The sequence below is a fragment of the Rhinolophus hipposideros genome (assembly GCF_964194185.1).
Source record: "Rhinolophus hipposideros genome assembly, chromosome: 15".
Classification (NCBI taxonomy): Eukaryota; Metazoa; Chordata; class Mammalia; order Chiroptera; family Rhinolophidae; genus Rhinolophus; species Rhinolophus hipposideros.
The window spans coordinates 26,954,658-26,982,466 of record NC_138061.1 but is presented as its reverse complement, the minus strand read 5'-3'; the positions used below and the strand labels follow the sequence as shown (position 1 = coordinate 26,982,466).

Below are 27,809 nucleotides of genomic sequence, written 5' to 3'. Positions count from 1 at the left end.
CCCTACTTCAGTTGTTCTGAACTCAAAACATTCCACTGTGCACCCAGCATCCCGCTAACAGAAATCCATACAGATAGGAAAAGGCAGGAGAACTACAAGTCTAAGATGCCTTGACTCGTCATTAGAGATGGCTGCTCTGTAACAGTTTCTAATTTTTCCTTTGGTGCTCACAGGTTTTCGTACCTGGGGTGATGTACTCAGCGGGATTCAGGATGGGTGAAAGGAGAGACTCTCTTTTGTAAAGTGGAGGAAGGGCCACTGAGACCAGGGCATCTTTCAGCAGTTGTAATAGAATTGTCTTTGTTCCAGAATCATACACGGAAATTCATTCCTTTAAACTCTCCTACTAATGTACTCCTTGGTAAGACTCCGGGGCTCCTGCACACACAAGTTTGAAAACCAGGAAGTGACCGAGGTCACGGCAAAGCATGGGAGATACTTCCCTTGCACTGTCCCAAGAACTTGCTCAGCCCCCCTTGGTCTCCACCTTCCTTTGAGCCCTTGGAGCACAGCACTAAGGCGTCCTCCTGACCTCAAAGGGCAGGAGCCCCAGGCTGATTGCCTTGCAGGGAATTCTCCACGAAGGCACTTCCTGCCTACAAGCTTTGAATTGTTCACCTGGAAAGACAGGTTGATTAAAATTATGTGCCTTCTCATCAGAGAGATCCTGAGTTCAAATCCCATTGTTGCCATTTAATAGCTGCATGACCTTGGGCAAATCACTTGATCTCTCTGAGCCTCAGTTTCCTCTTCTGGAAATAGAAGTACCTACCTTGTAGAGTTGGCGAGAATTCCACAAGTGTGTTAAGCACTTGGTATGGGGCCTGGCCCACAGTAACTTTCAGTGGATAGTGGTGCCACTCTAATTTTCACCGGGTTCCTCTTGGCCCCTTCTCTCCCTATTCTACTCTCTCTTCATCCAGAAGACCCTGACCCTGCAATGCTCGACTTGATTCCCATCACCAACACCCATGCCTCCGCCACAAAGGTCTCCCTCCCACCCCTGAAACCCTCCTTCCTTTCTCCGCCTTCCTCTATGACAGTCTCAACCAGACAATGTCAGCCAGACAATGGGGGGGCTACACTGTGTCCATATATTCACCTAACAAATGTTTACGGAGCCCACTAAGTCCTGGGGTGGGGGTGAAGGAAGTGAAGCTGGGGTCATGGGGAGGAGATAATATTTTCTATAACGCTTTACAATTAATAGTGGATTTCCCATATGCCTCACTTCTTTTACTTTTCTCATTCCCATTTTACAGATGAGGACACTGAGGAAGAAGGGACTGACTCACTCAGGTCACACAGCCAGCAAGCAGCAGAGCCCGAATCCCAAAACCTGGGCTCTTCCCAGTCCCCCAAACTGCCTTCCTCAGCTTGTAGCAACTAGTCAGCTTCCCAACTTCTGCCAGATTCTAAATGCCTCGAGGACAGGCTCCAGGTATAATGCACATATTTCATACAGTAAATTCCATTTTATACACTCTAAGGAAAGTCGTCATGTGAGATGCTGCGTGTGCCTAGTGGCTAAGAGTGAAAGTACTGAATCACACAGACTGGGGCTTAAGTTGTACCTGTGTACACTTGGGCAAGTAACTGAACTTTTCTGTGCCTGAGTTTCCTCATCTTTCAAATGGGAATAAACAATAGAAATAGCTTCCCCACAACATTGCTCTGAGCACCAACTGCGATATTACTGTGTTTCCCCGAGAATAAGACCTAGCCAGACCATCAGCTCTAATGTGTTTATTGGAGCAAAAATTAATATAAGACCCGGCCTTATTTTACTATAAGACCCGGTCTTATCTAACATAATATAATATAAGACGGGGTCTTATATTAATTTTTGCTCCAAAAGACACATTAGAGATGATGGTCCGGGTAGGTCTTATTTTTGGGGAAACATGGTATGAGTCAGTGCTTCTTAGGACACGGCTGGCATCTGGCACCACTCAGTAAATAGAAGACAGTCACCTGAACTGCATCCTCCAGACATGGAAATCCTTGACAATGGCCTATGTCAATGGTGCTGCGCTGTGAAGCCAGGAGATGTTCTTACAGTTATGGCGCCCATAGGGGTCACTGACTTACCGCTAGCACCCAACCCAAGGCAGCCCTTACCCACAGCAGCCAAAAGAGGGCGCTGGCCTGCCCTCTACTGGGAGCACATGGGAAGACCACGTAGCCTCGTGGCCTGCCACTGGACTCCATCCCACCTCAGGACCTAGAGAGCCTTCCCACATCCAACCGAGTGGCCTTTTCTGTGGTACGAGAAGCTCCCTCTCCCCGTGTCTAGATCCCACTCTGCCTTTCTGTCCTACAGATCCTGTCTCAGGATCCCAAAGACTCTTCCTATGGGTGTCCCTCGAGGACACAGTCCAAGGAGGCTGCCGGTTACCTAGAGAGGACGCCTCCAATAAAACAATTCCCCAACACTGCTCTGGGCCCTGGAAGCTCCCTGACATCAAACTCAGAGCTGTAGGCTTCAAAGCAGAGTGGCCAGCCCCCCAGGGTAGCGGTCCAGAATCAAGATGTCATCTAGAGAACTACCCTGCAATCCCTTTCCATGCTGTGCAGGGAGGCTGAGCGCTTTGTTCAAGGTCACTTAGCAAGTAACTTGGCAGAGTCAAGACTCAAGTCCAGGTCAATTCTCATCATTCTCTGGTCTGAACTACCGGAGCAGAATTTGTCTGCAAACATCTAGGAGCCAGAGGTAAAAACCTTTACACCAAAGGGGGAAGAAATTGGCTTTTAACATTTAAAATAAGCCTGAGGCAATAGGGGGGAGCCAGCACTCCAGACTCCTGCCACAACGTGTTCTTCTGAACAGAGGTCCTCCAAGGATCTCAGCCAATGCACTGTAGGGGAATGTAAGAAAGCTGGAGTGACACACTCAGGTAGGCTCATTGTGGGATTTCTCACAGGTCACAGCTTCATGTCAATGCAATATCTACTGCGGCTTAAAGGCTCCTCCTCTGGGAAAAAGGCACAGTAAATGGCAGACTGAGGAAAGAAGAAAGGAAGGAAGGAAGGAAGCAAAGAAGGAAGGAAGGAAAGAAAGAAGGAAGGCAGGCAGGAAGGAAGGAAGGAAGGAAGGAAGGCAGGAAGGAAGGAAGGAAGGAAGGAAGGAAGGAAGGAAGGAAGGAAGGAAGGAAGGAATAAGTGCCACGGGAGACCCTGGGCTGGTCACATCTGAGAGAGCGGGCTCCATCTCACTGCAGGGATTTCAAAGGCTGCATCCGGGGAGTTAGAGAGGGAGCCATTTCTGAAACAGCCTCCAGTCTCAACCAAAGAAAGCCTATGTCTCCTGTCTGTTCAAAGATAGTTCTTGCTGGCCTCTGCTGAATGGCCTGGACGGTCCTACTGTTCCACAAGGGCCATAGGAAGTACCACACCTGAGCCATCCCCCTAGCCCCTGAGCTGAGGCTATCCTCTAAAAAACAGCTGTTTTACTTGAACTTCTCTGTGATATCATCACAACTGAAGTTAATTAATACTGGAGTTTACGTTCTATCTTTGCAGTTTCATGAAGCCAAGTACTGCGTCTGCCTGGCCTGTTATTGTTCTATCCTCAGCACGTGGCACACAGTGGAGATGCCGGAAGTATTTGTTGAACGAATGCCTGAAAAAGCCCAAAGGCCACAAAGGACTGTCTTCTGCCCTGAGTCTCTCCACCCTGGGGTGGAATCTGAGGCCCGGCAGAGCTTCTCAGCCTTTCTTTAAGGGTTATTTATACCCCAGCAGAAAAGAGTACACATGCTCCTGTAAGGACGGTAACTGTCAAACAGACTAAGGCCATGTCAGGAAATGAGGACAGGCCATTAGCGCTTAACCCTGTGGGAGACAGTTACCATGCTGCTCTGAAAACAAAAGCAAAAACATATTATGCACAAGAATCAGGCTGAATGCCTGGCCCCTCTGGGAGGCCACCATAAAACCAGGCTCCAAGACACCGCTAAGAGGCCTGTCCATGTGGGCAAAGAGTTTCGTCTTCTTTGTTCACGACAGAATCTCCAGTCTCCAGAACAGTGTCTGGCGTCTAGAATATGATCAGGAAATATTTACTGATAAATTAATGAAAGGAGAATGAGTTCCCACTTTTATTTGTATAACTTCAATGCCCAAAGCAAGGTCAAATTACTTCCCAGCCCCCTACCCACTAACCATATCTTCTTCCTTTTGAAATAGTGGGCATATCTGAAAACAATAAACTGACAAGCGGATAACAAGAGGAAGGGGTCTGCTGGCCAAAGGAACAGCATATGCAAAGGTCCCGAGGGGAGAAATAGCAAGGCACTGTCAGGGCAGGAGCAGAAAGGGACCAATGAGGGGAGCCTAGATGAAGTGGGGACCCAGCCACGTGGTCTGCCGGTAATAGCGAGAGCAAGCCAGGACATGGGGCCACAGGAATTGAGAGGCTGTCGGGGACAAAAAGGAAGGTTCAAACACAGGGAACAGTATTCTAGGGCCACCAGAGAACCCACAGGGGAGTTGGTCACAGGAGTCCCCCACTTTGGTGCAGCACTTCACATTTTACCATCCTTTCCACGCACATATTCTCCCCCAAGCCTACCCCACCCTACACCCAGCTCAGGGCCTGGCAAGGGCCTTCAGTTCTGGCAGCTTCAGAATATTTTCATAAATGAACAAGTGAGTGAACGAATTCTCCTCGCCGAAGTCCTAGGGGAAAGCAGGGCTAAAATCGTTAGCCCCATTTTACGGGGGAAAGCCAGACTTAGGGAAGTTAATGACTAACCCAAGTTTACAACCCATGAGAAGGGGACAGGGGCTTGAATACAGACCTGTGGGCGCTAAACTGGGAGCTTGGTTCACTGCATTACACTGGACCCAGTTTCCAGAATTAGGATGCAAGGTGAGGGCTGATCTCATGGTCAGCAGTGAAAGCCCTGTTCCCGGATGAGTCACTGGCCTGGCAAAGGCTGGACAGCCCAGCAAGAGTGCTATGAGGGGACAGGATGCAGGAGGGGTTCCCCGGGAGGGCCCTTCACACCCCTCCCCACATGACATTCCGAGAGTGTGGTTAAGCTCCTGGCTTGGGGCCTGCAGAGCTGGGGTGGCTGTGAGCCAGGCAGAAGCCCAGCCAGTCAGACGCAGACCCCTTTGCCTCTGCTGCCTGTCCCCAACCACACCCTCTCCAAGACTGTTTCCTGGCACCCAGAGATCAAGAGGCTGACACAGCTCGAGGACATCCTTCTGACCTTCCCAGTCCTCCTGGCCACCCCAGGCCCTGATCTGCCCCAGGGCTCACTCCAAAACCAGCAGGTCTCGGGAGTGCTCTCCAGCAGGTGCTTACCTTCCTCATCTCACCTCCACCAATCAGGCCGTGTCCTGATTTTCCTTTCTACACTTACAACTTGGGCTTGCAGGTGCTTTATTGTTCGATCAACTTCCCACGTATGGACCTAATCACAAATGTTCCACAGAAAAGCTGCTTCCAGAACACAAAAAGCCCAAATTAAAGCAGTATGAAACCATACGCGTGGTCTATACTGGGGCGGAGGGAGCTTGGATGCTGGCTGTGACACGAGGCAAGTAACTTTTACCTTTGGTGGTATTTTCTTCACCCATTCAGTGGGACGGCTGAACCAGCTCAGGCATGACCCACAAACCACTTGTGTTAGAAGTGTCTAAGGAGAGTGTTGATACGAAGATTCGCAGGCCCCAACCCAGATCTACGAAATGAGAATCTCTGGGGACAGGACCCAGGAATATGCATGTTAAATTCACACCCCACCGCCCTGCCCAGGTGACTCATGCACACTAAAGTTTGGAGACCAGTGGAGCCCATGGTCTCTAAGGTCCCTCTAGTTTCAACGTTTGATTTCACAACAATTTCTGTTCAAGGAGTGTAGGGTATCCATTCAGGGCCTGCTGTTTGTCCACCCTAATAACAAGCCAGTCAGGAAGGACCTCGCTAATGTTCCATGAGATTGTCACCTAGAGATAAGCCAAGATTATTGGAGGAACTAAATATGGAGCATTCAAACCATTGGAATTCCTCTCAGGAAACAAGCTGAAGTGGGGTGGAGGGGCCACAGGCGGGAGAGTTACAGGGAAATCCTACCCAGAGACACATTTAGTTCACTTCAAGTTTCCAGCAGAGGGATTTAACAGGTTTAAAGCAGTTTTCTATGAATCTTTGTCAAGGGAGTGTATGTACAAACAAACAGGGAGGGGTTTTTTTCTTTTTTTTTTAAGGAAAAAGTTAATCGGCTTAAAGTGTGCAACTAAATAAGCAAAGCTTACATTTAAGTGACCCACAGAGAAAGGACCCCATGGAAAGAAAGTTCTAGGAAATACAATATGGCCTCTATGTTCTTTTGTAGTTTCACGCTATAAATATTCATGGGGCAGTGTTAACGGGGTCCACCGCTCTGTGCAACCACAATAGTTTTTTTGTTTATTCTCAGGACCATGAACTTTGAAACCATGAACCTAAATTTCAGAACTCTGCCTTCAGGCGCGTTGGCCGAGCAGGAGGGGAGAGGTTCAGGCTCGCGGAGGACAGAGGAGAGGAACCTGGGCACGATGTGAATCCTGTGTCCTGGACCTTGTGATTGAGATTAAAGAGTAGAATCTGTTTAGTATGGGAGGCCTCTAGTCCTCAAGGTCTTCAGCTGCTACAGCCTGGAGAAATGGCCTTTGCAAGGAATCAATAGCTTAGTTACTCAAGCACATGGCAGAGTGGAGTGGGGAGATGGAAATATTTTAATTGGATCAAACAGATGTGTTGCATGTTTTACACCGAAGATCTTGAAGACTAGTTTGAATCATGGAATCTCTAAGATGGAAAGAGTTTAAAAGTCATCTAAGCAAGGTTCTTGTTTTCCATAGGAAGAAACTATGACGTCCAGGAAAGGTTGAGTGATTTGCTCAAAATGTGGCATTGAGAAACCATGTCTGCTGATTCTGAACCAGTGCTCTTCCCCTACCATAGGGATGGTAAATATGAAACAACTATGTGCTCACCTTACCTTCTCTCCCCCAGGGAAGATATTGCTGATTGATCGCGGCCCTTCTGTCCATTGGACCTGGACACAGCCTCCAAATCTATGTCAACACAGTGCTACTGAGTGTCAATACAAATTGACAGGGATGGCAGGTGAGTTGAGATCTACGTGCCATCTGTGCCCTACACCATGCTGCAATGTCCATGTCCCAGTGCCCATTTGCTCCAGTTAAGGGTTTCCTATTCAAAGCCTGAGCTCAAGGGTCCAAGAGTGCACAACCGAAATACTACAGGACCTGCGAATCCGGAGGTCCATCAGGACCTAGGAGAGCACCACACGGACGGGTATGACAGAGCAATTCTGCTCTGAAAGCTGACTCTACCTCAAGAGAACCTCAGCCCTGCCTTCCACCTGGGATGGCATCACCCAATTTATAGATGAGCCAAGAGAGTCTGGCTGCTGCCTAGGCTGGTGACCACCTTGCTCAAGGCAGATATGGCCTCTTGCCTTGCCTCTTAATCGGTATCACAATATGGTTGCACCAACACATGTCAGAGCCATATCACATCTTGGCTTTCCATCAGGACTCACTTGGCTTACGAAATGCGTGCTCAGCTAATTTCCCAGAAAAAAAAAATTATCCACCAAACTGTCATGAGCAGGTAGGCCATACTTGCAAGGCTATTTAAGTTTTATAGCTTCAAACAGGCTTGATCTCACATGTCAACCCCACTCAGTTGGTGATGTTTCTGTGAGGTGACTTCTTGGACTGATAGGAAAGAGAGCCATGATCGATTAGCCATGTCTGCCATTGGCACAGAGGACGGGCATCGGAGGTGCCACACACTGGCCATTCAGATATGTACGTTGTAAAGACACTAAAAATGTTTTTGTTCATGTAAATGAGTATCTGCAGCAAGGTCTGAGCCATGATTCAAGGTATCCTTTTTATACTTGCTCTGCACCCTCTCTGCTCCGCTCTGTGCCCAGGAAGGCTGACTCTGTGTACTGCAGCTTCCACTTCCCCCTGCCCTCTGCCTTCTGGTTGCATCCAACCTGGAGGAGAGCCTGGCAGATAAGACGGAAGAGGAGAAAGAGATGCAAGCATTTCTTCCCTGCTTTGGTGCAGTCTCTGCAGTAGTGGCGTCCCTCCACCACTGCCCCTCCCGCAGGGGTCCAGCTCCTTTAGCCTCCTCACCTGTCCCTTGAGCCACAGGGGTGGCTTGCCAGTCTCTTGTATGTTCCCTTAACCTTTCCTCTGTAAGTAGTTCCTTCAGTAAGGTCTCTTCATCTGAAACATATGGGGTGAAGTCTGTTTCGTGCTGGGACTCTGGCTCAAATAGCTGTTCTAAGAACATCCTTCCATTCTTTTCATAGCTAAAGAGAAAGATGGGAATTTGACTGACAAAGTGAATGGCTACTTTGGCCTAAAATGACACTTTTCACTGCTTAATTCCAGCAGAATATGACTCATTGCTATTTCACACCTGCTGCATTCCCACAGCCTGAGCTCAGAGGGCCTCCACTCAGTAATGGAGAGAAGGGTGCAGTTAGGTCCCAGAAGCCAGAAACTTTTGGGGATTTAATTTTGCATCTCATATGCCTGATTCTAGGACCAGGCACATCTCATAAGCTCTAATATTTCCACTGTGGAATGACCTCTCATGGAGCAGTAAGTTACCAGTGCAATTCTGCAGGACTCATTCTGAAAATGAAGGCCCACTGGAGACCCTAATTCGTGCAGGGAGTAGAGGGTAACAGAGACCTGGGATCTACCTTCAGCCAGGCCAGCAGCTATCCACATGACCTTGGACAAGATACTGCCCTTCCAAGGCCTCAGGGTTCTCACAGGAAACATGAAAAACTTAAAATAAATAATCCCCAGGGTTCCTTCCGGCTCTAACATTCTACAAGATTTCACTCTAAGATCTTACTTTGTGTATCTGGTTAACGTTCAGTAATAATCATGGGCCTATCATTATTTCGACTAACTTTTCTTCATAAAGATTCAGCATGTTTAGCCTACTGTGGCAGAGACTGCATAATGTCCACCCCTACCTTTTCTCCCTTCTTCCATAATAATAGAAACTTTGGTTTTCAGTTCCACCTAGAAGATTTCTCAGACTCCCTTGTAGCTATCTGTGGCCATGTGACTAAGTTCTGGCCAATGAGATGACAGCACAAGCCACACTTCTCCTGTGCCTCTTCTTTTCACACATTCTTTGCCTCCTTTTCTTTTCCATGCCTTCCATGTCTAGACCATGTGTATGACGGTTTCAGCTCTGGCTACCATCTCGGACCACAAGGACAAGGGCCTCAACCGAGGGACACGAGGTAAGTGTTCAATGGTAAGTGTAAGTGTCCACAACCATTGAACACTTGTTGAGGACTTCCTGGAGCAAAAGTGCCATCTTGGCCCTAGATTGAAGACCTCCAGACTTTGACGTGAGAAAGAAAGAAACTTCTAGTTTGTTTAAGTTACCACTATATTGTCTCTCAGCTCTAAATCTACCCTTCTTTGCCATGCTTTGTGATACTGGAGCTGGAGCCTGGAAACATTTCTGCTTCAGTGGTCTCACCTTTCTTGTTCCTGTGGAGGGGCTGCCAGCAATGTTCAGGAGACCCTCTGGTGCCCACCCTTCAAAGTTTTGCCGGTATCCCAATGGGCGATTCCCGACGCATCCTCCTTTTCCTGCAGCATCTCGGTGAATTTCTCCAACTTTCAGTGGGCCACAGCCACACCTTCTCCTGAGAAGTTAGAGTTTCAGCCTGGTTGGGGTTGCGAGGTCAGGAGTGGCCTCTTCCAAGTTTATTCCTTCCCTAGTAGTTGTCCCCACATCTGCTATTTCTGTTCTCTTTAGGGTCCTCCTACCTCCTTTAGTAGTCAATCCCCTTTTGTTAGTTAATAATCCTTTATATTAAAATTTCAAATTACTGGTGTGGTTTCAGTCCCCCAACTGGACACTAATGGACAGAGCCAATTAACTTGGGTCCATTACTAGCAATTTAACTTAAGCTTAACTGATACAGCCATGCAATCATCTCCGTGGAAAAAGGGAATAATATGGTACAGAATAAGCTTTCTGTTTTTTAAAAAAATCTCTCCAAAATTTATTTGTGACACAAATCACGAACATGACAGATAAAAGGTTGAAGTCCTTAATATTTAAGAGTTCCTACACAATGTTAAAAAATGAACATTTAATTAGAAAAAAAAGAGCATGAACGGAAGAGGAGAGAAGCACATAAACAGGAAATGAACACAGCAAAAGAAATGCAAATAGTCAAAATATATTCTTAAAAGCTCAGAATCATTTGAGAAAGAAATACAGTATCAATGCAAATGAAATTGAAGAAACAGCAAAATATTTTTCTCTTATCAAACCAGCAAAGATTTTTTTAAACTAGAATACAAAATGTTAATCTTAATGAGAGTGCAAAGGAGTAAAAAAAAAAATTTGAAGGGCAATTTGAAAAGAAGAATCAGAAGCCCTTAAAGCATCTGTCCTTTGACCCAGCGATTCGACGTGTAGGATATTTTTTTAAAGAAATAATTTAAAATGTACATAAAAACCTAGCAACAAGGATGACTTCAGTATCATTGTTTATAAAAGAAGAAGAGATTGGGAAAAAAGTCTTTATGTCCAACAACAGGGTATTTATTGATTAAAGAAATACGATGCCTCTATAAACGGGTTACAAAACAATTAAAATTGATGTTATACAAGTACATTTATTACATGAGCATCTTTATTGTCATAGAAAGAGGTTCATGATACTAAGTGAAAGTGAAATACAAGCATTTTCAAAGCGATATATATAACATTATATATACATATATAAATTTGGAAAGAATAGACAGCAAAATGTTAACAATCACTTCTAGGCAATGGAATTACCAGAAATTTTTACTCCTGCACTCTACATTTTCTAAATATTCTCCAGTGGGTGTATATTAGCTGTGTAATTTAAAACAAAAAACATTTTGTGTTTTCTAAAAAATCCCCTTTCCTATCCATCTCAAGGGCACCCCATGTTTGCTAAGCACATCTTGATGAACTCATTCATGTTTCAACGACGACTCTGAGGCACAGCTCAGCTTGGGCCCTCTTCCACATACGGAGCCATGATCTCTCTCCCATCTTCCCTTCCTTTCTATTCCCAAGGCCATAGCCCAAGTCTGGCCCTCATGTTCCCAGGGCCTAGAACTCCCATTGTTGCTCCTACTTCCTGCTTCTACAGATACTAAGCATCACAGATCTTCATTATCACCATCTTCTGCTCAAAAACCATCAATAGCTCTCCATTTCTTAGTGAGCATTTTAAATGTCTCAGCTGGACATGCACTGTTCCAGGCTTCTTTCAATCTCGTCATTACTACTCTGCAAAGTAAACTAGAATAATCTCCCAGCTCCAGACACATCACAAGCATTCTTGCTGCCTCACCTTGAATCACGCTGTTTCTCCCTGAAATGCCTTCCCTCGCATCCGAGTTTCTCCACATCCCATCCATCTTTCCAGGCCAAGCTCAGGGTTTACCAGCCCCCTCACCAGGAAGCCCACCTTAATTGTCTTACAGTGATTGCTACCTTTTCTGAATCCCTCTGGAATCTCATTTGCTCAGTTTTTCACTTGACAAATATTGTTTGAGCACCCACCAGGTGTCAGGCGCTGTGCTGGTGACTAGGAAACCAAACGAGTCTAGTTTCTACCCCTTGGAACTTGTTGTCTAATGTGGAGACAGACACTGAGCAAGTAATCAACCAAAAACTATACCCAGTTACGGACTATAAAAAACGCACTGCTGGGAAACAAGGTAATGACAGATTTAGAGAAGGGACCTGAGGGGGAAAGGACAGGCCTCAGGGGGAAAGAACATGTCAGCCTCAGGGGGAAGGCCTCAGGGGGAAAGGACATGTCAGCCTCAGGGGGAAGGCCTCAGGGGGAAGGCCTCAGGGGGAAGGCCTCAGGGGGACAGGACATGTCAGCCGTGCCCTGGAGGATGAGCCTCCAAGGCCTTTACAGGCGGGAAGAAGAACCTGTGGGAGGCGGAGCATGGCAGGAAAGGGGAGGAGCCTGGAGGAGTAGGAGGGACAGGGTCTGCCACTGCTCTCACCGGCAAGTGCAATAGGAAGTCATTCATGCAGGTGGATTTGACAAATATGATCAGATATGAGTCTCAAAAAGACCACTGCTTGCAAAGTGGACAATGGACTGCAGGAGGCAAGAGGGGCAGCGGGGATATGGGGTCAGGTACTGGAGCAGTAGCCCACATAGGAGCTGGTGGGGGCTTGGACCAATCCATGGCAGTGAGAATAGAGAGAAGTGGATGGGCTCAATTTTGGAAACAGGAATGGCAGGACTTGGGTTGGGCTGCATGGGAGTGGGAGGGAGAGACAGGTGTCCAGGATGGCACCTGGGTTTCTGGTTAAAGCACCTGGGTGGTCTCTGGTACCACCAGGTACCTGCTACCACAGAGACCATCTCTCAGTGAGCCACAGCAGACTCTGGGCCCAGGGGAGGCATGGAAAAACCAGTGCCAGCTCAGGGGCATGGAGACCTAACCCAGACACATGAGAAAGAGTTAAGGAAGACGATAGTCTGCTCCTGTGGGAAACTGGCTCACACAAGATTCATATCAACGCAAGGCCAGTAACCCAGGTGGGAGGAAGGGTAGGAGGCTCAGTGCAAATTGCAGGATGAGCTGGCAGATAAGTGGCCCAGCTGGTGGAGCGGGCAAAGGCTAGGGGGTGAACGTCAACATTCAAGTGCTCGTGCAGGCGAGCTTGAGAATATTTATTGGTAATTGACAGAAGTGGTTGAGGGTGGCATGATCACAGATAGGCCTGTAACCAATCAGCAGGAAAGCTGGGTTCTTGTTGCTATGTTTGCGTCCAGGCAGAACTGTATTACGAGCAGGCTAAGAGGATGCCATGAGAAACCTGCTTATATGCAGTGGTTTATATGTCATCTTCTCCCTGCTTCATGGATGAGAGCAAACGAGTGGAGGAGCTATAAATTATCACTTGCTACAAGCCATGGATCCTACAGATCACTCTGAAGCCCTGAGAGGGAGAGATAAGCATACACAGGCCCCTAAGAGATTGTCATTAATAAGGAAATTCTTAAGTGGGGAACAATATGAATAATAATAATAATATTAGCAAGAAGAATTAATGACTGTTTTATAAACACTTCATGTTCACTGCCTCAATTCATCCTCACACCTATTTGATGGGTTTTAACTTCATTCCCATATTCCAAATGAGGAAAATGAGGCCAAAAACAGTCTCTCTTTTTTTTTTTTTAAAGATTCTCTTGGGGAAGGGGAACAGGACTTTATTGGGGAACGGTGTGTACTTCCAGGCCTTTTTTCCAAGTCAAGTTGTTGTCCTTTCCATCTTAGTTGTGGAGGGCGCAGCTCAGCTCTAGGTCCAGTTGCCATTGCTAGTTGCAGGGGGCGCAGCCCACCATCCCTTGCAGGAGTTGAACCGGCAACCTTGTGGTTGAGAGGATACACTCCAACCAACTGAGCCATCCAGGAGCTCAGCGACCCCTCAGCTCAAGGTGCCGTGTTCAAACTTAGTTGCAGCGGGCGCTGCCCACCCTTGCGGGACTTGAGGAATTGAACTGGCAACCTTGTGGTTGAGAACCCACTGGCCCATGTGGGAATCGAACCGGCAGCCTTCGGAGTTAGGAGCATGGAGCTCTAACTGAGCCACCGGGCTGGGGCTGGCCCCCAAAACAGTCTCTTAAACAGGATGTTTCACTGCTTCTGTTCTATCACCCTTGCTGCCATTCACCTAGAGCCCCCTTGGGAAACATCAGCAGTCTAAGGCCTCTCCCTCTGGGAGATGGCTGGGCCCACAATCCGCAAATGACCCGAAGAAGGGATGGAGGGACAGAGAGGGGGACAGGTGCATTTCAACACCTTGAATTATTCATTTATTCTTCCCTATGCATTGGGACTAAGAGTACTTTGAAGGCCAGAATTGTCTCATTCTTGTTGGATTCCTAGCCCAGGGTAGAGAAAAAGGTAGGGAGAAGATTGGGTGATAGTACTCTGAAGAACAAGTGCACAAACATGACCTTCAGATGGGGCAGCATGGAGATGCATGTTGATTGTGTGTGAAGAGAGCCAGGAGAAGGGGAGCGGCTCCAGGGTTGGACAGGCCATGTGCTTAGAAGGGAGAACAGGGGTTTGAGGAACCTGCTCCCTCACTTACGAGTTCAATGTCCTGTGTGGGTCCCAGCACAGCCTCTTTCCTGTACAAGCATGCAGACCATGTCCTGCAATGCCCAGACCATCTCCTAGCTGAGAGACCAATAGAAGCAACAGAAGGAAAAGAGTTTTATAAACTGTCCGGTGTTGCCCAAAGCTCTAAGGCAGGGATGTCCAAACTTTTTTCAATGTTTTTCACCAAAGGCTATATGTGGTAAAATACACAAACAGCCAGGCCACTCACTCAAGGTGAAGTACGTATTGCCTCACCTGGTTTATTTAAGTAAAATAAATATATTTTTGGAATTTGCTGCGAGCCAATTAACAATGGATCATGGGCCGCAGTTGGCCCACGGGCCGCAGTTTGGACACCCCTGCTCTAAGGCAATGCTGTAACCACTGTGAGGGCTAATATCGTTGTTCTTCCTCTTGAAAAACATGGTGAGGGTTGAGAGGCAAAGGTTTGAGGACCAATGAAGTTACAGTCTCTACTCAGATTGCTTGGCTAGGTCTCACGGCAAAAGGATGGGTGCCACCATCAAACGTGGTGTCAGCCTCAATCCTGCTGGCATCTCAGCTGTTTGAAATCTGGAGGCCATAGGAATGCTGCTTTGGAAAGCTGAGTGGCTGGCAGGAGCCGTTGGCTGAATGGAGACTTGGGTTCAACTCCGTTCACCCATCTCCAAACACAGTAAATCCCCACTTAATGTCATCAATACGTTCTTGGAACTTCAGCGAAAACAACATATAATGAAACCAATTTTATCACAGGCTAATTGATATAAACAAGAGTTAAGTTCTTCCAGCATTACATCAACGTTATAACAAAACAATGTGGAATGAAATGATACTATTCTGGGGCCTGCTGACCTGGACACCTCGTTGGCTTGCAGGGCATGGAACTACTCCCCTCCCTGACCCCTCCCCAGCCTAACCGCAAGGAAGTCAATAAGATTCATGGCAAACTTGTTTTTAGACTAAGGTCTCTGGATATAGAGGAGCAATAGAGAATATTAGGAAACATAAAACTCTGAAAACATCATCAGGCTTCAGTTGTTCAGACACTTGGTTTCCTGCCACTCAGAAACCTTGTTGGATTTCCAGGGGATGACAGTAATAAAAACACTATTATTTACTGACTGTTTACCATGTTCCAGGCACTAGTCTAAGTGTTTTGTCTATATTCATTCATTTAGTTATCATAATAATCCTCTGTGGTAGATATTAGTAGCCATGTTTTACAGATGAGGAAACTGAGACCCACATAGCTTAAGCAGGTCCCACAGCCAGTGAGTGGCCGAGCCAGGATGTGAACTGGGCAATTTGCCTCTAGCATTCGTTTGGCCCGTAGGCTCTCTCACTGAAATGGAAAGCAGTGCTGTGCATGTGATTCAATTTAATCCACACGCTTTTTGCACATGACAGGCCCTTCGGGAGCCACAAAATTATAGCATTATTTCACATCTATTAAGTGTTTAGCACAGTATCAAGTGCCTTTCATAGAACAACAAGCCTGCGAAATAGGAGTTTCTACTAATTGGATTATATAGATGAGGAAACTGAGGCTTTAAAGGCTGAAGGATTGCTCAAGGTCTCATGGCTAGTAAGTGACAGAGCTGGCAAGGAAAACCTAAGTCATCTTGATTCCAAAGCTGGAGTCCAGAACCAATGGGCCGGGGAGAAGCCAGACGCTCAGTCAACACTCATGGCCTAGGACAGTGAGTTCCATGAGCGTGGCCGGAGAAGCAGTGAGACACAGAATGTCCCGAACTGACCACAGGAGGTGCTGAATAAGACCTGCTGATTTGTCTGCAGTTGGCCACCATCAGGAGCTTCTTCCTGCTGAGGGGGCCACGCCCTGAGCTGGGAACTCCCAGGGACAGGGTGGAGGTCTGGTTAGATCCCCAGCACCCGGTGCATGGCCCTGCATGACCAAGGGGCCTGCAGGTCGGGGCTGCCGGGGATGGCTCTGCGGTGTAGCGACTGCCCTATCCTTCCTCTTCTCACTGCGCTGGACAGAGGACTAAAGGACTCTCCCAACACACAGGCCACCCCCAGGAAAGGGTGCAAAACACTGATCACTGCATGACTGAGCAGGACAAAGAAGAAAAACAAGGGGTTCCACTGATGTCAGAGGGGGGAACTACGTTGGATGATACCACTGAGGACGTTTCTGTCTGCAGAACGTGAGCTCTGTCTACAGAGATGGTGACGGAAGTCAAAAGCGCATCAATGTCAGGTAGAAGGTCTAGGCGTGAAGCTCAGGTTCTTCTTATGCACACTGGGAACCATCCCAGCTGCCTGTCTACCCTCAGGGCTGGGCCAAAGGTCGATGGGGTGGTGTTCTCGATATGACTAGGCCCCTAATCCGACAGGGGCCGATGTGTTCTCCTTCCCGGCCTCCCTCTCCCACATACTGCTTGCCCCAGGGTGAGTCTTGGCAAGAGCTGGGACCTCTGGGTTCTATGTATTTCCTCCCCCAAGTCTGCCTTGGCCCGTCCTCATCTTCACTTACATTTTTTTTCTCTTTTTGCAATTTTTATTGAGCTATGACTCACCATAAAATCCACCCTTCGCTTATTTTTGAGACTCTGTTTACCAATAGGTATCAGGTCTGGATTCAAGAATCCCTAATTAACTACACTACATGAAATCAGTTGCTCATTTGTTACAAAAATTCAAATTCCTCTATAGCATTTCAACAAAAGACTTCAAGAAGTACTTGTGAGCGCCTGCTCTATGCTCACATAATGTACATGTTAATCACTGAACACGTGTTGAGTGACGAGCATTTGACAAACATTGTATCACGTACTCCTTCATAGCAACCCTGAAAAGTGACTATTAGTTCTTTTCAAGAGAAGAAACTGAGGCTCAGAGAGGTTAAGTAACTTACTCAAGGTGACAAAGACTTGCATAGGCAGTCGATTTTGAATCTAGGTCTGTCAAGTGTCAAAGACTCCGCTCTTAACCACCTCACGCCCTTCCCTCAGTGCAACTCTGGACGTGACATATTGTAGACAAAGCTAGACGCTGCTCCTGCCTGGAGGAGCAGGGAAGATAAACATCTCGTCTCAATACAGCCCTGAAGTATTTTGACTCCATCAGATCAGCATCTGCCCAACAGCAAGGACACCATGGCAAGTAGGGATGAGAATAAAGTTGTAAAAATGCCAGTCACCCTCACCTGGGTGTGGCCTATGAGGACGGGAGTCTGATTGGAGAGAGAAGAGGTGCCAGGGAGATGGGAACAGGCAGTGCCAGGGAGACAGGCTTCCGGGAGGCACCATAGGAGCCTCAGCTTTGCACTTTAGACTCCAGGATGCCTGCCCCTGCCATGAAAAATGGAGTCCTAGGGAGCACGCCCAGACCTCCATGATCGCCGTCCAACTGCACCCTGAGCCCTCTTGGGATGGCTGCAGCCCACAGAGCCAGGGCTGCTTCACTCTCCAGGCTGACTATGAGCTTGGAGATTCTTTCAGCCGTGGACCCAATCCACACAGAGCCAAAATGATCATTCCTTGAGTCAGCAAATGCTGATAAGTGCCTACAGTATGCCAGATACTGCTCTAGACACTGGGCTTAGAGCAGTGACCAAAGCAGACAAGAACCCCTGACCTCACAGAGTTTGACATTCCAGCCTCGCATCAGTAATATGAGGGCTGCTGGCAAGAGCTGCCCCCAGAGAGCGCTGTCCTAGAGGACGCTGGGTGACCCTGAAAATAAGGAGGCTTTGCAGAGGCCTGGTGCGGACAAGACCCCATCAACTACAGCAGCTAGCTTGATTCTACTCTACTCACTGGATTTCCTCCTTTCCTGTCTCACTCTCGCTGCTCCTTCACCCCGCTTCTTGGGATCAGCTCCCAAACTACCTACACACAAGTCCTTGTCTAAGGCTCTGCTCTCTGAGGAATCCAGCTACAACTAGCCTAATATCTGCCCTACAAGGCAAGCGACTTTGTTCCCATCCCCATTTTGCAGATGAGGAGACTGAGACATGCATGGGTGAAGTGACTTGCTCAAGGTCACACAGAGTAAAAAGGATAAGGACCCAGAACTTCTGGCTCTGAATCCAGCTAAAGAATTACGAATGAGGGAAAGCAGGTGGAAAAAACCCTCAGAAGCTTTGCAAAGATTGCTGTCAGAGGAATGGTGGTTGGGAGGATGTCTTATAATTTACTGGCAGTTGAACCCTTGGCCATACTTACAGTGTGAGATGAAAAACAAAATGGCAGAGCTGTGAACCACCGGTCGGAGACCGTGCCCAGGAAGCCTTGTGTACCTTACCAGCCCCTGGCCAGGAGGGCTTCACAGATTTACTCCCAGTCTGCAGTCATCCGATTTTAAAACCATACCTTTTTACAGCATCATCTAGATTATTAGTAAATTTAAATTTTACAGTTTAAAACTTGCTTCAAAGGTCAGCATGAAAATGTTCTTTCAACAAGTTTCTAAGAAATCTGTTTATAAAGTACCTAACTATCTGTCAGGCACAGTCTTAAGGACTTTAATCTATTAAGAATCATGCTCATTTATAACCTAGATATAAGACCCGAAACAATAAATTGCATAGAAGAAAGCATAGGTACTAAACTTATGGACCCTGGGTTTACAGAGGATTTTATGAATTTGACCTCCAAGGCAAGGGAAGTAAAAATAAAAATAAATGAATGGGACTACATCAAACTAAAAAGCTTCTGCACAGCAAAAGAAACCATCAACAAAACAAAGAGGCAACCAATCAAACAGAAAATATCTGCAAACAATACCTCCAAAAAGGGGCTAATATCCAAAATATATTTTAAAAACTCATACAATAAACAACAACAAAAAAACACACAATGAAATTTTAAAAATGTGCAAAAGACCTGAACAGACACTTCTCCCAAGAAGACATACAAATGACCAACAGGTATATGAAAAGATGTTCAACTTCACTAGCTATTAGGGAAATGCAAATCTAACCACAATGAGATACCTCCTCACACCTGTTAGAATAGCTATTGTCAATAAGACAAGTAATAACAAATTTTGGAGAGGTTGTGGAGAAAAAGGAACCCTCATACACTGCTGGTGGGAATATAAATTGGTACAATCACTATGGAAAACAATATGGAGCTTCCTCAACAAATTAAGACTAGAATTATCACATGACCCAGTAATCCCTGTTCTGGATATCTAACCAAAAAAATCTGAAAACATTTATCTGTAAAGATGTATATACCCCTATGTTGACTGCAGCATTATTCATAGTGGCCAAGACATGGAAACAACCAAAGCGTCCTTCAATAGATGACTGGATAAAGAAGATGTGGTAGATATATACAATGGAATATGAGTACTACTCAGCTATAAAAAAGATGAAATACTGCCATCTGCGACAACATGGATGAATCTTGAGATTACCATGCTAAGAAAAATAAGTCAGACAGAAAAAGTCGAGAATCATATGATTTCACTCATATGTGGATATAAAACTGAAAGTAACAAACGAACACGACAAACAAACAAAAACTCACAGACACAGACAATAGTTTAGTGGTTACCAGAGGGTAAGAGGAGAAGTGAGTAGTAGAAGAGACTAAAGGGGGTCAAATATAAGGTGATGGAAGGAAAACTGACTCTGGGTGGTAAACACACTATGTGATATATAGATGGTGCATTATAGAATTGTACATTTGAAATCTATATAATTTTACTAACCAGTGTCACCCCAATAAATTTAAAAATAAATAAAATTAAAAACAATGAGGATACTAAAGGGACAGAGAAATTAAGTGACTTCCCAAAGTCACACAGCTTGTAAGTAGCAGAGGAAATAGTAAAAATTGTAATGGGCCGGTCTGGTGGCTCAGCTGGTTGGAGCGCGGTGCTCCTAATGCTGAGGTCGCTGGTTTGATTCCCACATGGGCCAGGGAGCTGCGCCCTCTACAGCTAAGATTGTGAAGAACAGCTCTCCCTGGAGATGGGCTGCCATGAGCAGCGAGAGGTCAGAAAGAGCTGCCTGTGGGCTGCTGTGTGCTGTCAGGAGCAGCCAGTGGCCAGCATGAGTGGCTGGCAGCCATCGTGAGTGGCCAGCAGCTGGGGAGAGCTGGTGTGAGCTTCTGTGAGTGGCCAATCGACAACTGGCGACCGACTGCCTCAGCCGGGGAGGGGGGACAGAGGGGGGGAGCGCAAGGCTCATAATCCCAGCATGGGCCAGGGAGCTGTGTCCTACACAACTAGACTGAGAAACAACGGCTTGAACTGGAGTGGTGCGGGGGTTGTGGGGGAGGGGTGGGGGGTGAGGGGGAGAGGCGGCAGAAAGGTGGGGGGAAGGCTAGAGGGCGGCCAGTTCGCTCAATTGGTTAGAGCGTGGTGCTCTTAACAACAAGGTTGCCTGTTCCATCCCCACGTGGGCCACTGTGAGCTGCACCCTCCAGAACTAGATTGAAACAACTACTTGACTTGGGTCCTGAAAAAGTACACTGAAATAAATAAAAGTTTTTAAAAAATTATAAGTGGTAAAAATGGTTTTAATAGTGGTAAAATAGGTGAAATGGTAAATGATAAAACACTACCAATTCAGTCACCCTCTGAGAGACTGAGTTGGAAGCAAAGGTCATAGAACACTAAGTAGGAAGGAACCAGGGCACAACTCAAGTGTCCTCAAGGCATAAAGTGGGCACAGGGCAAGAGGGCTGATGTGGACCAAGAGAACCAGCTCCCTGGGCCTGTCAGTTTGCAACCCTAAGAAGCCCAACATCTTTATAGATGAGCAACTAAGGCCCAGAGAGGAGAGGGCTTATCCAAGGTAGCAGAGCTCCTGAGACGCCAGGAACAGACCCAAGACTCTACTCTCTGAAATCTGGAGATCCACACTCAGAAAGGGAAGGTGGAAGGTGTTTTAGAATTGAAGCCCTGAGCAGGTCCTATGTGGCGTCTGGCTAGAGGAGTCAGGGAGTTCGGGTTTGACTGGGATACGATGAGAGGCTGTCCCTAAATGTCTGGTTTAAATATGTAACCAGGAGTGCAGTGTTGCCCCGAGCTAAGAGGCATGTCCTTTCATTGAGACCTCAGTGCACTGGTGAACTGGTTGTTGTCCCTCCAGAAGGCTGTTCCCTAGCTCTGGGAATTTCCAGAAGTTTGGGCAGACTGAGATGTAACCTTTCCCTCAGGTCTCTCTTGACATCGCCCTCTTCTGGCCACTCTTAGCATCAGCATAGCCCAGGGAGAGGCCGAGGGGTTGACAGGATCAAGGATGGCTGTGGATGCTGGAGCTGGCCAAACCACACTCCCAAGATTCTCTACTTTACAGCCCTGTCCACCCATCCCATCCTGTCTGCGAAGAGTCGCACAACATGCATGCCCAGGTTATCCAGCATTTTCTCCAAAATTACTGGAGAAAAACGAGACCTCAACAGGCAAATGTACCTCAGGGTTATTCCTCAAGGCTGAGACGAGGAGCTGGAAGCTCCCACAGACAGACTTATGCCTCTTTCACCTGAATTTGCAGCACCCAACACACCAGAGGTGCTCAATACATTCCTGAACAAATTGATCACTTCCCCATTCCAGACCCCAGCTGCCCACACCGCCTCTTACAGACCCCCAGCTCATACCCAGTAGAGTCAAGGATCTGACAGGTGCAGGCGATGGTTGATCCAGTCTCTTTAGCCCCATCCCATTTTTGCAGCCTCAGTGTCACTCTTCTCTGGCAAGGTTACCATTCCTACAGCGCCCCAGGGACCCTTCTCCCTAGTCATGAACTAGGTCCTGTGATGAATTGAGATACCTCAGTCAGAGCTCACAATCTGCTGATATTCTCTCAGCTTACCCAGAAACCAAGTCGTCTGCCCACCTTTTCAACTCAGAAGCCCTAAAAGGTAGAGCAATCAATGGGTTTTCGGGAGGAATCTTCCCACACTGTAAGACCAAGCCCCTCGAGCCTGGTTTGATCTTCAACCCTCAGAAGATTCTCAGGTCTCACAACCCTCCAGGTCCTCTGGCCTCCTAGTAATCTGGTCTTTGTCGGATTTCACCCCGTTCCAACCTGCCCGATGCCCAGCCTAGACCATAGCCACTGCTGTAGCAACACAAATAATTACAGTGCCATCATTATTCCACTTGCAGGGAATTTGCCCATAAATCATCTAAGTCCTCCTATAATTACTGTCACCAATTTAGAGGTGAGGAAACTGAGGCTACTGAAGGTCTCCAGGAAGTTAAGGAATTGGACTCCCTGCCCATGACACTCCCACAGACCTGGCCAACCACCAGGGAGAAGCACCTGCCCTTCTGCGGATGGAGGCAGCCCAGTGAGCAAACCCTCTGTTTGCTCATCTCTGCAGGCTGCCCAGTGGAAAGGCCAGTCCATGCCTAGAGGTAAACACCACTACCACTGGCGGGGGTGGGCCTGGCCACCCGCCAGGAGCGGCTGGGGTGCCTCTGAGACCACCCTCTCCCTAGAGAGTGAGTACCCCTGTCCCTGGTGGTAACCGCCCCAGACCCATAGGCTCTCTTTAGAACATGAGCTTGGGCCCTTCTGGGGCTGATGCCACAACTATTCTGGCTCGGAAGCCGCTTCCCTCAGGACACACAAGCCGGTGGGTGGCTCGTGGGAAGCGGGAGCTGCAGCGCTCCGGCCGCGATTTGCGTCAGAAAGACCCGTGCGTCCCGGGGCGCCGATTCCTGGCGACATTACCGCACCTGCCGGCTTCCATCTGCGCCTGCCCAGGGCGACCCCTAGGCCGGGGCCACGCTAAGGGGCCACAGGGAAGTTTGCGGCAACGTGAGTCATGCACATTCTTCCTGGGCTACCCCTTTCCATTTGCCTGGTGTGAAGCTTTTAGGTTTTTAAGAATTCTCTTCTAAGAGTAACCACAAGATGTTGGGAAACTTTGCCCGAAACTTAAAAATGCCGTGAAACCGGAGCCAGCGACTGCATCTGAGCCTGGGAACGCCGCGCCCAGCCTCGCCCCTCCGCTCCAGCCCTGCGCCTCCGGCGGTGGCGGGTGCCGACCACCTGGCTGTCAGGCGCCCCGGCGCCCGCCCCGGCCCTGAGCGCCCTCTAGGCCTTGGGCACCCTCCCCGACTCACTTCGGGAACCCTCCCGCGGCCGCCACTCCGCGCGCGCCGCAAACCGGGGACCGGGACGTCCCAGACCGAGTGGCATTTCAGCAGTTCATCTGGGACATTGTTTTCCTGGGGAGCCCGGGGGACCTCGGGGGAGGGGCAGGGGGACCCGCCCCACCGACGGCAGCGCAGGCTTGCCCACCACCTCATTTGCATTTCAAAGGCAAACTTCTGCTGGACTTTGCCGGCGGCAGCGGCGGCGGCACCTACCGGCTTTGCACGGGTCGTGGTAATGCTCTAACTGCTGCTCCGCGCCCTCGTCGCCTTCCAGTGCCGAGTAGTCCGAGGCGGCGTCCGAGCGCTCCCCGAGCCCCTCCGCGTCGTGGGGCAGCGGCAGCAGCAGCAGCAGCAAAGGAGACAGCAGCAGTGGCCCAACGGCCCCGAGCGCAGTCGCCCGGGGCATGGTTGCGAGGGGTCGGCGAAGACCGAGGGAGTTGCGTGCCGGGAAAGCTGGGCTCGGGCGAGGGAAGGTGCACCGGGTCGATTCGGCGGCGGCCCGAGCGCGGAGGCTACGCGCTGCTGCCCAGCATGGCTCCGCGGAGCGAGCAGAGCGTGGAGCCCCCGTCCGCGTCGGGGCACCCAGGAAGCCGCCGTTCGGAGATACTTGCCCGGCGGCCGAGGCTGCGGCGGCTGCGACTGTGGCGGTGGTGGCGGTGGTTAGAGCAGTGGCCGCTCCGCCCCTCTCCACCCGGGATGCACCACACAGCCCTCGCTAGGGACCCCGGGCAGCCAATCACTCGGGCGCCCGAGGCGAAGCCCCTCCTCTTCCCGGCACCTCCGCAACTTCGGAGGAAGGGGAGCGAGGTGAAGATGCTGAAAGCAAGGACTCGGGGCCCGCAGCTCTCCCACCCAGCCGAGGGCGCCCTTCTTTGGGCATCACCTCTGCCTATGGCCCCGGAGAAGGCTGTTTCTTAAGATCAAGGCTGGACGTCCTTCCTTGTTTTATTCTCATAACTCACTTTACAACTCCCCAATGCACACGTGGGTGAAGGCAGGCAGCACTGGTTAGCGCTGGAGCGCAGAACCAGGAGTCCTATGTGATCTGGGAGGTCCTTTTTGCTACCAACTTGCTTTGTGCTTTTGGACAATCATTTCTCTGCAGGGATGAATGAATCTTCTCTGGTCGTTTTCAACGCAGAAAAAAATAGATTACGATCCCAGCTTTCTCAGCATCCCTTCGTCCAGCTATGATTTAACTGACGGATTTCCCCTCTAAGTGACCCTATCCTTTGGTAAAACAGTCTAAGATGCTTCATACAGGCAAAAAGGCTGACAAATGAACAGCCATATGTGCTATTTGTTAAATTACAGACATGTTTTATTAAATAAGCCATTTATCATTAACATGATGGAATAAAAATGACCAATTTCTGACGTCTGGTTATTTTTTTGCCAATTAAAAAATGCCCAAATAATTTAGGAGAATAATCAAGAGATATTTGAAACTCACTCTTATGTTGTCCCTTACATGTAAAAATTGTCAGAACTGAGCCCCTTTGATTTATAGACATAAAAGGTATTATTACCATGAGGTTTTATAAAGACCGTTCATACAAGCAAAATTGCCCTAATCAAGAAGTAAAACACACCAATGTGTATACAGTTTCAGCAACATGCCCAGAATTTTTTTTTTTTCATCTAAACTGCAAGCAGAATAATAGACTACCCTTCCCTTTTGGGTTTCCACATGGTTTCACAGCCTCTGATAACAAAATAGTGGACAGGGAGCCCAGAGTAGTCTTTACACATTATGATTATGTCTTCTCATCTAATAACTGTGAGTCCTTCAAATCAGTAACGGTTTTCAAGTTAACCACTGGAAGGGTGCTATTGGGTATTTTCTCCTGGTCCCTGGAAAGAGATTCAAGTTGACCCTGCTTCATGCTATCAGTTTTCATCAAATGGCCACATACAGGATGGAGCCAGATTGGGCAAAAGGATCTGGTTAGGAACTGACAGGCAAAAGGAATTTGGGGGGAATGGATGCCAACAAATGGCAGGGAAGACCAAGTGGCCATTAAACAGCCAATAGGTGTGGGAGGCGGTTGAATGGCATTTCTGTCTGAATATTGGAAGGAGTCAAACCCAACGCCATAGTTCTCTGCATCCAACCCAGTGAAGGTCACCACCTGTCAGTAGACAAGTCCACAGTCGACATCTAAAAAGCCTAACAAACTCTGTGACACTTCCAGGTCTCCAGATGGCACTAGGCAAATAGCCAACTGGCTTCCTCATTAGCAGGGAATTCCTTCGGAAAATAGATATTATAGGGCAACCGCTTGTGCAAGCACTGAGGTTATGAGCTTCCATGGCCTCTAACCCCCACCTGGTGAGTAGTTGCCAGCTCTTCTCACCAACACTTTGTCCAAATATTTTCAAGACAGTGGTGCTCCTGGATGAGCAAGCTGCAGTTTTATGTTAGAAGCCCTGATTAGATGCTACTTTTGCTATCAACCAATAATCAAAGTATCTGGATCATAGACTAGAAAATTTAGATAGGAACAATTGAAAAGTGATTAATATTTTTTTCTCATTTCTATGGTTCCTGATTTCACTCACCACTTTTATATATTAAACTTCAATTTGGGTTCAATAATTTTTTAAATATGTATTTTTTATTTAAATCCTATGAAAAAACTAGAGATTTAAAATAAAAGGCCTTATGATACAAAGATGCTCAACCTTGTTCCATTATTAAATTCATATTATTTGTGACCTTACTCCCCCATTGCTCATGATCATGTGGAAAGTCTGCTAGTGGATAAAGCTTTTCCCCCTTTTTAGTCAGGTGTCTGTCCTCCACCCCACTCATTCCATCTATACCCCTACACGCAGTGACCCATTTCTCTTGCAGTAGCTCTCAAATCTTCCCACATCTACCAAGTTTTAGCCTTCTGCACTATGACACACAGGCCACTTGGTCCTTTTGCCTTTCCAGGCTGCTACATAGCAGCAGCATCTCCTCCAAGGCAGGGAGCAGAATCTCCAGGGTAAAGTGAGCACTCTTCTGCTGGCTCATCCCGTAGTTTACCTTACTGACCACTGTGAAGGCATTTGGAGTCCTTTAGAGACGGTAATTTGACATATTTAATAATTAGTTTTACGCAGCTGTTTGTTTAAATCCCTTTGTGGCTCTCCAAAGCCTTTATACGAGCTCCTCAGGGTAGTATACCGGGCCCTCCAGCTACCATCAGGCCTTCGTTTCACGATTCCAGCCTTGGCTCCTGCGACCTCTGTCTCTCCACTCTTATCACATTGAACACCATGCAGTCATCCTAATAGGGCCTTGCTGCTTCACACCTCCATGTCTTTGAGGGGGGCAACTTGGTAACCACACAGCCTGCACCTTTGTGCCAACATGCATTACAGCAGCTACCATACTTATGACACCTATTTCTGTCTGTCCTACCCTACTGGCCTGTAACTTGCAGCAGACCTATCTGACCATCTCCAATTTGGAACCACCTTCTGTGTATCACTGTCTAGACGCGCCCCTGCCACCCCCAACTTTCCCTTCAAGGTTAAGTCTCAATTTTAGTGGCTTAGATTGAACCATTAAGAATAACCGTAACATAAGCCAGTTAAAATGACTTACAATCAACTTCTCCCTATAAGCATCTCCATTTTTAAAAAAAATTGAAACTCTTATCACCTTAAGCACATAAAACTTTGAAAATAATTTAAAATACATATGTAGACTACATTGCCATTGACTACACATGTCCCAATGTAGGCGGCTTACTTCCCCCTTTTCTAATGTTAAACCATAGATTAACAGTTTAATAAAAGTTCTCACTTTGAAATCTAGAAACTGGCTGTATTATCAGATCCACTTATACTAGGATCCCCTAGTTCCAACCAGATGAAAGCTGTTCATTAGAGATCAAAAGTAATCCAAATCAGGTGCCGACTTAAAGTATATGCCTAACAGGAATTGTCAAGTATTAGGTGTCGACTGCGACCGCTAATTAAATTAGGGGGAGAAAAGAATCAGGGAGGTTGACAAGGATTTAAATAACTAGTTAAAACTGAAGATGAAAAACAAAAAGTACAAACAGACCAGAAGAAACCAACCACTGATTCTGATGTAACACAATAAATATAATCCCTTCCATGGGGACAGAACATTCGTTTTCAACGTGATCTCTACCTGTATTATCTGCTCCACAGGCTGGAGAGGTGACATTCCCATTTTATATTTAACAGCAGACAACAGGACCCTAATCCTGATGATGTCTGCACGAAAATAAGAGACCCTTTAGCTACACCAGTTTCTCATCTACAAAATGTAGGTGTCTACTCTGTCGGCTTCACAGGATGGCTATAAGGGAACACATCTGAAACACCTCTGAAAAAGCAGTAAGTGCTACACAAATGCAACCTATTATCAATCAGAAGAAAGACAGGCATGAGGGTAGCAGGGTTTGAGTGTAGGAAATCGGTGCTTGTATATAAAAAAAGTCAAAAGAATGATGATAAAAGAGAAAAATCATTTTAAAAAG

At 47.5% G+C, this 27,809-nt stretch overlaps 1 protein-coding gene across 1 annotated transcript in view; it reads right to left on the bottom strand.

Moving 5' to 3' along the window:
* The window catches only part of TLL2 (tolloid like 2), a gene marked incomplete at its 3' end in the record, with an annotated part of 113,939 nt that extends 89,962 nt beyond the window's left edge, over window positions 1–23,977 (bottom strand). The window contains exon 1 of the mRNA XM_081074744.1: window positions 23,518–23,977. Coding sequence (XP_080930870.1) covers window positions 23,518–23,710 — 193 coding nt within the window. The 5' untranslated portion in view covers window positions 23,711–23,977. The remainder of the gene's footprint in view (window positions 1–23,517) is intronic.
* Window positions 23,978–27,809: the final 3,832 nt, after the last annotated feature.